Below are 13,164 nucleotides of genomic sequence, written 5' to 3' on the forward strand. Positions count from 1 at the left end.
GTCAGAGAGTTGGTCGATTAAGAAGTGTCACATTCAGAGGTTGAGAGTTGCAGAATTGAGAATGTTGTGATGGATGTGTGGACATTCTAGAAAAGATAAAATTGGAAATGAGGATATCCCAAACAAGGTGGGAGTGACTTCGATAGAGGACAAAATGGTAGAAGTAAGATGGAGATGGTTCAAGCACGTGAGAAGAGATGTCTGGATGCCCTAGTGTGGAGGTGTGAGTGAATGACTATGAATGACTTTAGGAGAGGTAGACGCAAACCGGAGAAGTATTACGGAAAAGTGATTAGACATGACATGATACATATCCAATTTACTGAGGACATGGTCTTAGATAGGAAGTTGCAGAAGACATGACTTATAATACAAGGTTAGTAAGTAGCATTGTGTTGATTTATTATGGTATTGCTCCTATAGATTTTGGTCTTTCGATTTCTATTATTATTTGTTGTCTTGTACTTCGACTATTATATCATTCATGTTACTATATGTTATTTCTTTTACTCCTATTACTTCTTTTTCTGAACTACTTTTGAATTTTTTTTTTCTTGAGCTGAAGGTCTATCAAAATCAGCCTCTTTATCTTTGAGGTAGAATTAAGGTCTGCATACACTCTATCCTCTGAAGATCCCACTTTGTAAGATTATTTAGAGTATCTTGTTGTTGTTACTTTTTCATTTTGTTGTTATGAGAAAATTACAATCTATAGTATTTTTTGTATAATTTTAAAATATTAAATTGATCTACTTTAATTTAGCATTAAAAATTAATTAAATTGTCTTTTAATTATATAAAAAAAACACATAAATCTAGTAGGATGAAGTATTATTTTTTAATCCACTAGTATTAGTGCTAAAATTGTTTACAGAATCAAGTTGCTTAAAATATAATTAAATTACGTTACTTAAAACATGATTGCAAATAAAGGCTTACTCTATATGTGATGGTAACTCAAAAAAGATAAAATCTATAATATGTTGGAACTGGTTCAAAGATGGTGAATTACATATTATAATTTATCAAATAATATCAAACTGTTAAAAAAAATGTACCGAAACTTAAGGTAAACAACTACTGGAATATAATATAATACAATATAATATAATATAAATATTTTAAAATTTTAAATAATCTGAAATTATTACATTGCGTGAATAACATTTGAACTCTTTTATGAGCCTAGAATTTTTAAAATTTTCATTAAATTTATTTTGGTAAAAGTTGTGATTTAATTTTTAATGGAGCTGACAAAAATGTAGATTAAATAAAATTTAACTACTCGTGATCGTGAGTGGAAAGAAGGAGCAAGTGAACATGCAACTCTTGCCTTAACTTTTTATAGGGAATATGTGACATCTAACTCCGTTAAAGTGATAATTTTAGTCTGAAAAATTTATGATTGTTGCATTGAGAAGATACCATTCAATGTATTAGATCTTATTCAGATGTTATAATTAAAATCGTGTAAAAAAATAGTTTAATAATTTTGTATATCAAAACGAATGGACGTATTTGTCAATCAATTTAATTAAAAAGTCAGAAAGAGTATGAAAATGAAAGAAAAATAAACACAAATAACATATTCTTGTGATGTTATAACTAATCGGCATCATTAAATGTATATATATTTCTTTTAGATATTTGTATTTGAAATTTACAATATGCATAATTAACGTTTTTCATAAATTATTTGTTATTTTATTTCATTTTTATACATAATATATTTTTTACAAGATATCACAAAGAGTGTATCATTATAATAAATATAATGTCTCTGCTATTGTAGAGAAGTAATGTCATTACAACCTGTTTAAGAGAAAATCAAATTATTATAGTACTTAAATTAATATTATCACAACAAATAGTTGTTATAACGAAGTTTGATGGTACATGCTAAAGTTTATTTAAAATTACTTTTTATTGTTTTTTTCTTCTGTTTATACTATGTACTACACTTAATTCGATGGCCGGTCGTCGGTAAATTGAAGCACTTTTACTATTTTATTTTCATACATAATATTTTCTTACAAAATATTATGGGAGTTCACCGCTATAATGATTTTCATTGATTGAATGATATTATATAGAAGTAAAACATACATTAAACATCGATTTAATAAAAAATCAAATCATTATAGTACTTAAGTGTTATTACAACAAATAACTATATAACGAAGTTTGGTCGCAAATCATTAAATGCAGGAGCGGTTCAATGCCTTTAAAAATGGCCTCCGTCTTAGGCCTTCAAATTTGAAGGACCCATTTTTTAGTAGTAGTAGAACTATTATAAGCCCTTTCTAACAAAAAATAAATAAATTGTATTGTGTCTTTCATTTTATTTGTATTTTTTTAGTTTGTTTCGAAACATTAAAGAATGTTTCTTCTCTTTCAGTCAATTTTTAAATTTAACTTTCACGGTTCCACCTGACATGTTTAAGATCACAAAATTTTAAAAAAAATGATATATATATATATATGAAAAATAAAGTTTTTTCAATAAAAAGAAAATAATAACTTTGCATCTCAAAAATAAAAAATAAAAAATAATTTAAAATTTAAGCCCTCCAATTTATTTTTGGACTTTAGGCCACTAATTAACTTGAACTCTCGACTCAAAGAGGTGACTTGTAACCAAACCAATTGATTAAGTTTCGAGCTAAATATTATACTATATATTTAGTAAAATTTTGAATATATATATAGAAAAATTGAAATGGTACTTTCATTTAAACTTTAAGTTGATGAGTTAATTATCCTATAAATAATTTATAGTACTTAAATTTATTTGACTATAAAGAAACATGTGGCTGGCTTTGTATAAAGATTAGATTAAAGATAACTAGTCAATAAATTGTTGGGAGTAGTTGATTTGTTATAAAGCCAGCGGTAATTGATAAAGCTTCGTTGAAGCTGGTCAACTTCTTTAAATTTGTTTTTATTTTCTTGGTCAACTTTATTTATTTTATTGGTATATATAATTACTTTTCTGTTTTCTATAGATTATATAGGAGTAAACATACTTAATATAAAAGAAAATGAAAGTAAAAGCCAATTGATGCTCCCATCCTTCAAGAATTTTCTTTTAACATAATTTATGTCCCTTTTTTGGGTTGGGAGTGGGGGAGGAAGGAGGAGATGCAAATTTAGGACTTACTAGTAAAGAAAAGAAAAGATTGAGTAACATATCAAGAAAAAATAATTATTTTTTTACATGTTTATTCTTATAATTAGCATCATTAATTATTTATTTTTCAAGATCTAATACGAAATGATACAATGGTTAAATGTTCATATCAATTATTATTTCTTAAAGGATATACAAGTTTAAAATAAACAAATAAAAATAATGAACGAACGAAGACATTATTTATTTGTGTACAACCACAAACATTTATGATATTAGTTGTGATAAAGAAATTAATATCAAATCTATCCAAAACTAGTTTATGATGTGAAAATAATCCAAGTGCATTATCCTACACTGATGTGAGGATTCTAACGCTCTACTATACGTTTAAATTTGCCAACTGAAACGTAAATAATGTAATATAAAAATTTCAACTCAATTACAAAAATTAGTTCATAAAGTGATAATAGCCCAAAACACAAAAAATAAAATAAAAAATCAATTGCACCATCCAATGTTGTTATGGGACTTCTAGCACCCACACGCTTAGATTTATCAACTCGACCAACACTTATAAGTTAGGGATAAGGGTCTGAAAAATACCTTAACTTTGGTCGGATTTGCTGTTGCAATACTAAACTTTCATGAGGACCTATTACCTCCCTAGACTATTTAATACCGTATTTTTACCCTCTAACTATTTAATAGTGTATTTTAAAGGTATATATGTGTCCACGTGGACACATTACTATTTATAATTTTGCATTATTTTTTATGTCCACGTAGGCAAATATATATGTTTAAAATACACTATTAAAAATGTTAAAACTCTAAAACTGTAAATAGAAGTTATAATCAATTTTGAATTAAAAAACCTCAATTGTTTAAGATAAAGTCAATTTTTTACAAATGCACCAAAACAAAAATCCTATTTTTTAGAACTGTTTGGTTTTAAACTCATTTAAAAAATAGTTATTTATTATTTAATACCATTATATGTAATCAATTTTTTAGAGTCCTAAACGTCTTGTTATTTATAAAATAAAAAAAAAAGAGTCCTAAACGTCTTTTTAATTGTTTGATTTTTTTCATTTTAAAATTAATTTGTGTTCTTATATTTCAGTTTTTGGCTTTCTGTTTGTAATTATTCAGATTTTTTTATATTTTCCAATTCGAAAATTAAATTAATTTTTAATTGTAAAAACTGCTTTTAAATCTTTTTTAAAAATAAAATAGTGATTCATTATTTAAAAATATCTATTCTGTCATTTAAAAAAAATAAATAGTATTACAAGGATTGTTTATTTTTATGTTTACGTGATTTTCAAAAATAATTTTATTAATTTAATAATTAAGTTTTTTATTATTATTATTATTATTATATATTTGTTTTGCTATAAATAAGGAGGTTATTATTATTATTATTATTATTAATATTAATATTATTATTATTATTATTATTATTATTATTATTATTATTTCTTTTGCTATAAATAAGGAGGTTGTGGAAATATGATTATTATTATTATTATTATATAGTAGATACTTTTTGTCAATCAATGTTTAATTATTTTTAAAAAATAAATCAAAATTCAATAATGTATCTAATTTTTTTAAACGTTTTTTAAAGAAAAAAACAAATAATTTTTATTAAATGAAAAAAACTCTAACTTATCTTCTAAAAAAGTAACTTCTTTTCTTTATTAAAAAACAAATTAGTTATTTATTAATTGATAATTTAAAAGTTGAAAATTAGAGATTAATTGTGGCGTTGACACATAAGCGCTATCACCTCTCCTATTATATATATATATATATATATATATATATATATATAGATTGACATAGTGAGTTTACAATTTTACCCCTATTAATTATGAAGTGGATGAATTAAAAACTTAAGATTTTCAAGAAATTCTGTTTTTTTCAAAGTAATTAATTGAGTGTATAATAGGTAAAAAAAATCATTTTTTGATTTGTCAAAATGAACAAGTAATTAGGGACAAATAAAAAAGGAAAAATGGACAAGTAATTAGGAACAGAGAGGGAGTATGATTTTCTTGAAAAATATCTTTGTAATTTATTTACGTGCATCTTAAAAATGATTATTAAACATAAACCGCCATAGGAAATCTCATCTAGTGGCTACTTAAACCTTTAATTTGTTCGATAAAATTCGATTCTCCACCTTTATAATCTTTTTTCAATTTCCCCCACCCCATTTTTCATCTTTTTTAAAAACAAATTAATATTTCCTTACATTTAGCCGCGCCGACCGTAAGAAGCAACTTTGATGATATCAGAGAAAATGATCAAAATGGTCCTTAATGTATAAGGGTTGTTTTATGTTGATCCTTAATATATTCCACATGACTTATATGGTCCTTAATGTATTATAAAAGAGGATCAATTTGATCCTTTGACCTAAAACTAACAGATACATCAAAAAAATCAGGTTAACTTTAACGTCGGGTCCCACATGCAAAATTTAAAACGCTCAAAAGTTTTCTCTTTCCCCTTCATTCTCCATTTTCGGATCTGTTTTAGAAGAGCTTGTGGATATTATTTTTTTGCTCCTCAACCATTAAAGCAAACTTCTCTCTTCTCATTTAGCACAAATTTCACTGCAAAATGTCAAGAAAGATGAAGTTTTTCTCATTTTAGTTCATCTCTGAATCCCCAATTGCTACTCCAATTCAAAGATGCTAAGTGATTTTAATAGAAAGAAATTCTGGAAGTCTTTCATTGTTGTTGTGTAAAAAATTGATTGTTTTTTAAGATACATACAGAAGATCTAATCAAAGCCCTGTTAGAAAGGGATGAAATTGATTCACGATCAATGTTTTTGATTTCGAAATTAGTAAAGAAACGGAGTGAAGCTGAAAGTATTTGAAAATGGACAGTAGCATCATGCGATAACATTAGTTGAAAAGGAAGATTGAGACGGAGTCGATAACTCTAGATTAGAAATGAGCTTGAAAAAGAGAACGAAAAGGTGAAAAAAAATGAAGAGCAAATTGGTTAATGCCAAAAGTAGAGAGAATGTGTGTTGGTATATTATCTTGTATGACTCTACTCTAGATTTGATATCTAATTGCGATTTGATCTTTTGAATCATCGTGCAAGTCAGTTTCCATAGGTTGATCTGTAATCTTTAGTGTATGTAATTGTATAGACAACTTCTTTTCTCAAAAATATGGTGCTTTAGCTTTTATAATTGAAGTGCAGATTTTACATTAAAAATTTGGTCCCTTGTCATTGTAGAATCTGGTGCAAATTGAACATATCTGGTGCATTTATTGAGAATACCTGGTGCATCAATATTGAGAATTTTAATGTAAATTGAGCATATGTGCTTATAATCAATGGAAAAATTTGGTGCATTGAAACATTTTATTAGCACATCTGGTGCACTTTTAATGAGCACACTCATGTCTAGTGAAGTATTGGCACATCTGGTGCACTTTTAATGAGCACACTCATGTCTAGTGAAGTTCGGAATGGATATGATGTACGTAGATCTTATCCTTACCTTGTGAAGATAGAGAGATAGTTTCTGATAGATTCTAAGCTTTAAAAAAGTTACTTCAAAGTAGATACATCCAAGGTGAAATATCTATGATACTTGATGTTGTTGTAAGGGCAGCAAACAATGATAACTAACAGGGAAGTGATGCAATTTTTGAAGATCTATTTGCTTGCAAAACAGTTTACGTAGCTCTGGTGCTTATCAAGGGTTGGGACCATTTGTCCAACTCCAAGATTCTTATTTCAATTTTTATACGATCACATCTTTCTCATATCGATCAAGGCTTTTTTTGGGTTTGAAATAAGGGGACAAGAAGTAAGAGCATAGATCCTTTAGATTCAACGTCGCAACTTATCAAAATCACATTACATGAGTTAATTCAAAAATATGAACAAAAGCAACAAAAGAAATACTAAAGTTAATTTGTAATATCTTCACATCAACCAGCTACTAGCATGAAACCAACAAAATATCTTCACTTCAACCAGTTAGCCGCAAAAACTCAAAAAATTCTCCACTTCAATCAGCTATCAAATAATCAACAAAAATATGGCCACTTCAAAATAGCTATCCTTCTGAAACATATAAAATCACCATTAACTAATATATAAACCCAAAAAAAAGAGTAGGTGTGGCCAAATAAAAAAGATACCAGATTAAATATTCATGTCGGACGACGCAACATTATCATCATGGATAAAATTTGTTCTTCTAACCTGTAGAAGGAAAAAAATCAGATTCTTTTAAGATTTCAAGCTAACTTACTTAGGTATAAAAATATTTACCGGCAACTTTTCAGGTACAAATGAAGTAGAAGGCATCCTACAAGCTGACTCAAAAACTCCTCCTTCTGGCTGTACATAGTTAAACTTGCAAGTTCTCGTATTATGGCCAGACTTGTGACATCGACTACAGTTAACTGATGTTTGCTTCTTCTTCATCTTAGTTCTACTTGATCCTACTTCATCTTGTTCTTTCCTTCTCAACTTTTGCTTTCTCCCAGACTTATTTTGTCTTGAAAAGATTGGAGGCAAAGGAGGGATCTTGCCTGATTTAGGCCACAACTGTGAACCATTTATTGGAAGAATAGCTGGTTCATAGATTCGCTTATACATTTCCACATTATAGCAGTCATCCACATAATTAATAACCTCGTCATTTTTATGCCAAATTGCCGAAATAGCATGCTTGCAAGGGATTCCTGTAATGGTCCATTTTCTACAGCTACATTTTCTGCCAGCAAGGTCCACAGCCCAAATGTCGCTCACACTTCCGCCAAGAATTTCAAAGTTCCATTCATTCGACTTTTTAGGAATAAAACCAGCAGCATCTTTTTCATTTTTGTGCAGAATACTCTTAATCCGAGGGCAAATATCATCAGAATTCCATTTATCAGCTTTATCCCTATTAGCTTGTAATCTAGCCATAAGAAGATATCTTAATTTTTCCAACAAAGTGATGATTGGCTTATCTCGAGCATCAAGTATCATACTATTAAACGATTCACACATATTATTCAACAAAATATCACACTTAGCAATGGGAGAAAAATGTGATTTAGACCATTCAATAGGTTCCTTTTCTTTCAACCATATAGCAGATTCGGCATCCAATTTAACAATGTCATTGATGCGAGCATTAAAAAATTCCACAGTTGTAGCACTTGCAGCAGCCTAAAGCGCACATTTTAGCGAGGAACCACTAAAACCAGCCCTCTTAAAATTATTATGAAGATGTCTCACGCAAAATCTATGACTCACGGATGGCAAAACTTCATTAAACGCTTCAATGAGACCTTTTTGTTTGTCCGACATAAAGGTCCAATCAACTTGATCATTAATCTCCAAATCATCAATTAAGTAGGTCAAAAACCATGACCATGTCTCCCTAGTTTCCTTTTCTACAACTGCATAGGCCACTGGAAAAATATTATTATTGGCATCCAAGCCAACTGCTGTCAACAACTGATATCCATACATTTGACCCTTCAACCAACACCCATCCACACCCAATATTTTTCTACATCCAGCCTTAAACCCCTCCTTACAAGCAACAAAACAAACATAGATTCTTTGAAATCTATATGGTTTGTTCGGCATTTCGTTTTGAGTTAGCTTCATATACATTGAAGTTCCAGGATTTGACCTTCCAATTTCAAGGCAGTAGTCCCAAAGGATGGAAAATTGTTCTTTCACATCTCCATCAATTAATGCAAGTGCCTTCTTTTTAGCCTTTCTAGCTTGAGCTAAAGTAACATGAGCTTTAAGTCCCACACTGACCGTGTCTCTAAAGTCAGACAACTTCCACTCTCTGTTTTGACTGATAGCATCAAGATACATTCTTGCAATGAAAGAAGAGGTTATTGTCTTGTTACGATGGTTCCAACGTTTGCAGGTATGCTTGGAATCATAAGTTTTAATCTGAAATGCCTTGTCTCGATGCATTACCGATGCCATAATTACCCATTTACAATCTGAATTTCTACACTTCGCTTTTGCTCTTTTTCCATCATTTTTTATCCACCTAATACTCTTCCCAGCTTTTACCTCATGAATTGATACCGCATTTTTGAACTCCTCCCTGCTTCCAAATGTATATTCTAATGCTAATATAGGATGTTTTGCTTCAGTTTTTGGGTTATGCTTTGGAAAATGAAAGCACTCATTATCAGAATCACCATTCAAACTCTTCTGATCTTCAGAGTCCACACAATCTGAATCTCCATCTTCATTAGACAATTTCCTCAGAACTTCGTCATTAATAAGTTTCCTTCCATCCTCAAAGCTTTGCTTTTTTTGTCCATGTCTTTCAAGGATGACATCGTCACCGGATAATTCATTTTCTGAATCTTCAAACTCATCAGAATTGTATGTGTCACCACATTCTATATGCTCTTGATTTAATGTACAATTTGTGTGGCCTAGAATCTCACCTGAATCTACTTCAATGTAGGAGTCCAAATGTTCAAAATACAACTCAACTACTCTATCATTCGGGATAAAATTTTTAATTGAGAGAGCTTCTACTTCAGTAGACACTAATCTCCACCTATCACCGAACTTTCCAAATTTATGCCAAAATATTTCCGAGTCATTCATATAGCCGCACATAACAGCCATCTGCTTCAAATCTGCTAAATTAAGGTTTTTTGCTTCAACATAATCAAAATAGTCCACCATTCCTCCAACATAAATTTTCCTTGGTTGATGCTTCATTAGTCCCATATGATTAATTTTAATACTAAAAAATCCAGCCTCGAACACCGGATCTGTAAAAAAAAATTATGAGGACCACCTACATATAATATTTTTGGGACCACTAGTGAATATTTTTTACGAGATTAAAGGCTTAGGTTCTGAGACCCTTATCTAAAACTTTATGCATTTGTTGAAAAACTCAAAACTAACAAAAGACAATACTTTTACCTAGACAGAGACATAAGAAGTCATAAGAGAAACAACAAGCAGAGTAGTAAAATACACGCAAAACATAAAATCTAAAAACAAAAATCTTACCATAATATAGAGTTGATTCTTTGTCACCATTTCTTTTGATGAACATTCTTGGTAATAAAGAAGAATGTAAGTATTTTTACTGCATATAGAATTCTATAGTGAAACTTCAAAGAGATGAAGATGGAGAAAATTAGGGCACCTTTGGCGCTATGGCTTATGAGGAGATGAGAAAGTTTTCGCGGTTTATTTTGAAGTGGGACCCGATGTTAAAGTTAACATGAGTTTTTTGATGTATCTGTTAGTTTTAGGTCAAAGGATCAAATTGATCATCTTTTATAATACATCAAGGACCATATAGATCATGTGAAATATATTAAGGGTCAACATAAAACAACCATTATACATCAAGGACCATTTTGATCATTTTCTCGATGATATCACGTCGCATGCCAAAGCCAGCTACGCATATGTCCATTTCATTTGACTTGCTAAGATCCGACTACTCGCTATGTCTCAAATCCATAAATTCTCATTTACGTAATTTAGAATTTTAAATTTTATATATATATATATATAAAAAATAGAAAATTAAAAACAATTTTTTTTTAATAAAAAAAACATGGTGTGATTGTTGTTGCGCCGTCAAAGACTGAAAGAATATGAAAATTGATGAAACAAAACATTGGGGTCACAAAAGACTTTATGTCAAACCAACTTACAAGTTCTCAAAATTTATGGCACACCTTGCTTTTTGAATTGTGAAACACAGTGGTTGACCAAGTATAAAAGAGTTAGTTCAATTAGCAAGTTCATTAAATTAAACAACATCGATTATGACAAACACTTAATCTTAATTAATGGTTAGACTAGTAGAATCACTATTCACTATCAACAAGTGCGGCACGATGGACGTTATATTTTCTCCCTTAATTAAAAAGTTGGGTTGAGTTATAAGTGGATGAATTAATTTTAGAACAATATATTGACGGATGGATCTAAGATTTTTATTAAAGATTCGAAAAATAAAAATATAGTGTTTGAGATTAAAGCTTGAAATCTCAGATGAATTTTGAATTTTTATATCATAAGTCAACATCTAGACTTGTGTTTAGATAAAATATATCCATAAAAAGTAAAATTAATGTACATAATTTTTTATTAAAAAATTTCAGATGAACACACTCCGCCCTTGAATTCCCACAAGTATTCAAAGTGCTTTTGTTGGTCACCAACGAAAACTCCTTTCACGAATAAGCATCACCTTTTAATCCTTGCATTCATTTTCCAACGACTCCGAAGAATGGCTGCTAGTTTGACAATTATACGATGCGTTGGAACCTAAACTAGACTCATTCACTAGCTAATTTTGTAAGGGTAAATATATCTATTAAATTTTTAATTTAGAGTAAATATACGCTTATTAAAAAAATGATGTATATATATATATATATATATTTATGTATTGAGAAAGAGATATATATTCAGGTGAGGAGTTATTAAAAAGAATTGTAGTTCGCCCACAAATGAGTGAACAATCTTTAAGGTTTGTGTAATATTAGTTTGGATGAATTTGAAGTCAACAAGGACTACGACATTAAAAGATGGTAGTTGTAGTTTGCCCATAAATGGGGAACTATCCATTTTGGTTTGTGTTTTTAGAGAGGGTCCCTTTTGGTGTTTAGGGTTCAAAATGTTCCGTTTTGGTGCAGGACTCTTTTTTATTGAGTGTTTGATTTGTTGTATTCAAAATAATACGCATTACATAAATTTTAAGAACAAGTTATTTATTTATAAAAATGACCTTCATGAAAAGTAATGTATAAAAATGGTTTAAAGTGATACGTTTTTCATTTACCTATTTTATTCTGGGATAAGTTATTCCGAGATTACTTTACCACCAAAGGGGAGGAATAACTTATCCCGATACTAATTATTAATCTCAAGATAAATTCTCCCGGACTTGCCAACCAAACAACAAATTAAGTGACGCTATAATTTAATCTCAGGACTATTTGGTGTTATCCTTCACACCAAACGACCATATATCTCTCTCACACACACACCAAATTTGGTGTTATAACTCATATATAGCTATAGTTAAGATAATAATAAATTTCTCTCTCCTCTCTCATACACACACACCAAATTTGGTGTTATAACTCATATATAGCTATAGTTAGGATAATAACAAATTTCTCTCTCCTCTCTTCCCAACCCCCTCGCATCTCTCTCTAACTTTTCTCGCTTGCCTCTCCTCTCTCTTTCTCTTTCTCTTTCTATGTAGTTGATAAAATATAATAAAGTCACATATGTATTTGTTTATATAAATACAAATAATCGACAATTATGGTTGTTCATGGTTATGATTAAAAAATCAATTTGAACCGCAATCCGAACCAAATCGATTTTTGGTGTAGTTTGGTTAGGTTTAGTTTTAAATTTTAAAAAATTGATACTGTTTGGTTTGGTTTTGGTTTACTAAAAGAAAACCGCAACCAAACCGAACCGGCAAATTATATATATAAATTTTATAATTATTTATATATTATTCATAAATAAAATATAAATATTTTGTTAAATTTTAATTAACTTAAGTCTTAACTTTATCAAGGAAAAACTACCTATCTAGACATACTTAACTACCACATATGCATATTTTATTTCTACTTTAAAAATATTACATGGAATACCACTTTTTAAAAATATACCATATTTAAAAAAAAAAATCAGATACACAATCCCTTTAAATATGATAATGTATAATTATCTTAAAATTACATTTCCTCAATTAGTAGGACACTAACAATTCAAATTAATTTCTCTTTATTCTTTTCAGTCGTTTCCCTCCCCAATCCCAAAACAGATACCTCACGTATCCCACCATTACCCATTCTTCTTCTTCATTAAACGTTTCCTTCCCCTATCACAAAAAAAGTTTGTATCTCATTCCAGCTATTAAACCAACTGTTGCTTGACGCAGTGACATCGCTTTATCCTTTAACGGGCATGTATGATCGTTATTGAAACACCTTACTCAAAAAATAGTT

The 13,164-nt window shown here is 29.4% G+C and overlaps 1 protein-coding gene across 1 annotated transcript; it reads right to left on the bottom strand.

Annotated features, from left to right (window-relative positions):
• Positions 1 to 7,423: 7,423 nt before the first annotated feature.
• On the bottom strand, positions 7,424 to 9,841 carry LOC125837953 (uncharacterized). The gene is made up of 2 exons (XM_049517026.1): positions 8,423 to 9,841; positions 7,424 to 8,335 (listed from the first exon to the last, which is right to left on the bottom strand). The coding sequence occupies exons 1-2, from the start codon at positions 9,839 to 9,841 to the stop codon at positions 7,424 to 7,426; spliced, it is 2,331 nt and encodes a 776-aa protein (XP_049372983.1).
• Positions 9,842 to 13,164: the final 3,323 nt, after the last annotated feature.

This window comes from Solanum verrucosum, unplaced genomic scaffold, assembly GCF_900185275.1.
Source record: "Solanum verrucosum unplaced genomic scaffold, falcon-dt-bn FXZP01000079.1, whole genome shotgun sequence".
Classification (NCBI taxonomy): domain Eukaryota; kingdom Viridiplantae; phylum Streptophyta; class Magnoliopsida; order Solanales; family Solanaceae; genus Solanum; species Solanum verrucosum.

Bases quoted from the DNA above. Each gene is read 5' to 3' on its own strand.
- LOC125837953 (XM_049517026.1), bottom strand. From the start codon at position 9,841: ATGGTGGACTATTTTGATTATGTTGAAGCAAAAAACCTTAATTTAGCA. The intron at 8,336-8,422 runs GTGAGTCATAGA...TGTGCGCTTTAG, and splicing joins TTAATGAAGTTTTGCCATCC to GCTGCTGCAAGTGCTACAAC.